The sequence below is a fragment of the Macrobrachium rosenbergii genome, chromosome 26 (assembly GCF_040412425.1).
Source record: "Macrobrachium rosenbergii isolate ZJJX-2024 chromosome 26, ASM4041242v1, whole genome shotgun sequence".
Lineage (NCBI taxonomy): Eukaryota > Metazoa > Arthropoda > Malacostraca > Decapoda > Palaemonidae > Macrobrachium > Macrobrachium rosenbergii.
Window position 1 is genome coordinate 49,203,494 of NC_089766.1, and position 3,503 is coordinate 49,206,996.

A 3,503-nucleotide genomic window follows, 5' to 3' on the forward strand; every position below is an offset into this window, starting at 1 on the left:
CACATTAAAAAAAACAATAAATAAATGAACAATAATAATGATGTTAATAATAATAATAATAATAATAATAATAATAATAATAATAATAATGGAAAATAAAAAATGTAAAAAGTAATCTATCAAAAATATTAAAATACAAACTGGGAGTTATCGGGAGACTGCTGAACTCCGATTTCAATGAAAAATATAAATAAAATTAATAATAATAATAATCATAATAATATAGCTTACAAGATGAATAGAATATATCAAATTATCTCAACTGATGTCTGAACACAAGGCTAGTAACTAAATAAGTACCATATTTTTTTATTGAAAGGATAATTCAGGAATACTGAAAGACTAGGCATGAAGACTTTTTAAACTATTTTTATTAAGTAATCATGCAATTGTGCAGAAACAGTAAAACTTCATAACTAATTAGATCAGTTTTGCTTTTCTTGCCTTCTTTCTGGCAAAATCACTGATGACTGAGGTATAATCAACAGATCTAGCCAATTTATTCTCAATGGACAAGAGTGCCAAATGTGACAAGCGTTCCTGGCCCATGGTTGCTCTTTTAAATGTTTTTATATTAGACAGTTTACTGAAGCTGCGTTCAGCTTCGGCAACTGTGACAGGCAATGTACAGAATATACGTAAGGCTATGCATATTTCACTAAAAACTGGTTGAAGCTTTTTGCAGTATATTTCATTCAGTAAGTTAAGGGGAGTTAGTTCTTGTTCTGAATGGAAAGTAGATCTAAATATTTTCTTTAGATGCAGCATTTCACTAACAAAATTACATGACAGATCTAAAGAATATTTTTGAACCAGGCATTTTGAAGCATCTTCTAGCTCAGCTTCACTCAAAGAAACATACTTAAGGATTGCCTTGAAAGTGTCACATATGCCCTTTACTGCTTGGAATCTCTGATCCATGTCAGTGACAATATAATCTAAAGTACAATAGAAAACATTAATTCTGAAATCTGATTCCTCATCTGATTCTTTAGTCATCTCTACACCTTCATCCAGTGCCTCATCATGAAATCTTTTACGTTTTTCCTCTCTTCCTGGAAATCTTGGCATAATGCCCATGGAGTAGCAACATGATGTGCCTCTGATAATATGTCAGCCCACTTGTCTCGTAGCTGCCTGAGTTCTGCACATAGGTCAGAGATGAGAGACATTTCTGATTCAAGTGATATTCCACGAGACTGGATGATCTTATTTCGTAAATCAATGCTTGAAAGAACTTTAAACCAAAATGCAGCTAAAACAATAGCAGAATATGATGTGAAATACAATTTCAAAGACCTAACTTCTGCCCGCATTTCATGAGTCATACAAGAATTATCAAGTGATTTGTCTAAGGCAGTAAGAATACCTGGCAAGTGAGTTGAAACTGGACGAACAGCATCCACACGTGCACTCCAACGGGTGTCAGACTGTGAGTGAAGTGAAGAAGGAATTTCCTCTTTTAAAATTTTCCATCTTGCTGGACTACCACTAAAGAACACATAAAGGCGCTGAACACAACCAAAGAATGTGACAGTCTCTGGACATAGTGCAGCTGCATGAACTCCTGTTAAATTAAGTGTATGAGCACCACAAGGGAAAACTCTGCTAGATTATTTTTCTTATGCAGACGTGCTTGAACACCTTTCACTTTTCCTGACATGTTTGACCCATTATCATACCCCTGCCCTCGACAATCACTGAAAGGTATCTTATAATGATCTAACCTGGAAAGCACCATATCTCCTATATCTTCTCCAGTTTTCTTATGAAACATTATGAACTCTATGAATCTTTCATGAATCTCAAACATATCTGAGTGATCATCTTTAGTTAAAACCTCAGAATTAAAACATTTTGCTCAAGGTGTGCCACATCTGGAGTTGAATCTACGATTATTGAGTAGTAGATGGCTTGCTGTCTTTCATCAAGTATTGAGCTTAGAACTTTCTTAGCACATAGTTCAATAAATTCATTCTGACTCTGCCATGATAAGTAATGAGCTTGACCTTGCATAGTCTTGCCCTCAGTTTGAGCCTTTTTACCTTTGCTAAATGTTCGTGAGTGATTCTGTCATATTTACCTAAAAGCTCTAGAATTCCCAGAAAATTGCCATTTCGTGGATCCCCTATTACATTGTTGTCTCCCTGAAATGGCAGGCCTCTTGAGGCACAGTGAAAGGTAACATCCAATAGTCTCATTAAAATTGCTCTCCACTCCTCTGTTTCATTCATTATCTGTTTTTGAAGTTCATGGTCTACCCCATGTCCACTGAGTGATAGGTCTAACTCTTTCCATTTGCAATAACTTATTTTATGAACCACACTATTTTCATGCTCAGGAAGCCTAACGTAAAGTTTTCCACTTCTGTACATATGGCGAAAAGCCTTCTTTCCTGGCCAATAAACTACGATGACTTAGATTTTTTTCTGTAGAAAATAGTAAGCATGGAAAACAGAACATAGCTTTCTTTTCCTTACTCCAAACAAGCCAGTCACGGTAATGTTTCTCTCTGTTGTTTGCTGAGCTAGAGTAAAGAAACATATCGGAGAAAGAATTACCTTTCATGTCTTTAGGAATCATTTTAATAATCTGTAACATTACTTCGGCCTTTGGTACACCTAATGATACTATATTTTGTCGCAAATTGTCTGTGATATGGTCTGGCCATAATCCAACATCTGCTAAATCTACTTGCTGAGTTTGAGCTTGATCTTGAATACTTTCACTAACAATATCAACTGCAGCCTCTTCAGATGATTGTAACTGAAAAGACTGAATCAATATCTAAATCAACTGTGACAACTGAGCTAGAACCTGGGTCATGTTTATCAGATTGAAGGTCAGCTGTTGTGTCTGACTTGTTTGTAGACGCTATGGCTAACTCATCGCCCTCTTTAGCTTTGGGGCATTCATCCGATTCAGCACTTTTTAAGAACTGGAATTATTGGTTGGAGCCCTTTAGCTTCCCTTTCTTTCTCTCCTTTCGCTCCTTACGTTTCTGAAAGCCTGACTTATGCACGTAGGCACACATGCTGACTATGCACAAGATGAACACGTCTGCGACTCTGCACACCTGCAACATGATGACATTGCCTATTATAGCTTAGTAATGAAGAATGTCACACTACAACTGCTCTAGGCCAGGCTACCATTATTATACAGGATTTGGAGAAATTTTATCTCTGAACTGTTTTCTTGATGATTTATTGTAAACATAATAAATATAAACATATAACATATATATATATATATATATATATATATATATATATATATATATATATATATATATATATATATATATATATATATATATATACATGCACACTATTGTTATACGCACAGACATATGTATGTATGGCTGAATATTTAGTTCAGGCACAGTAAAGTTATTAAAAAAAATACATTGTGATATCTGGCAAATATTAGCAGATGAGATACCAATAAAATCGCCTCTACCCAGGTGATCTCATTTCCAACACTATCAAAAAGTATTATAT

General features: G+C 34.8%; 1 protein-coding gene across 1 annotated transcript; it reads right to left on the reverse strand.

Annotated features, from left to right (window-relative positions):
* Nucleotides 1–420: 420 nt before the first annotated feature.
* LOC136852843 (zinc finger MYM-type protein 1-like) lies at nucleotides 421–999 on the reverse strand. The gene has a single exon (XM_067127748.1). It carries the CDS (start codon nucleotides 997–999, stop codon nucleotides 421–423), a length of 579 nt encoding a protein of 192 aa, XP_066983849.1.
* Between the last annotated feature and the right edge of the window lie 2,504 nt (nucleotides 1,000–3,503).

What these genes read in the sequence shown, in the direction of transcription:
- LOC136852843 (XM_067127748.1), bottom strand. Translation starts at nt 999, where the DNA reads ATGACTAAAGAATCAGATGAGGAATCAGATTTCAGAATTAATGTTTTC.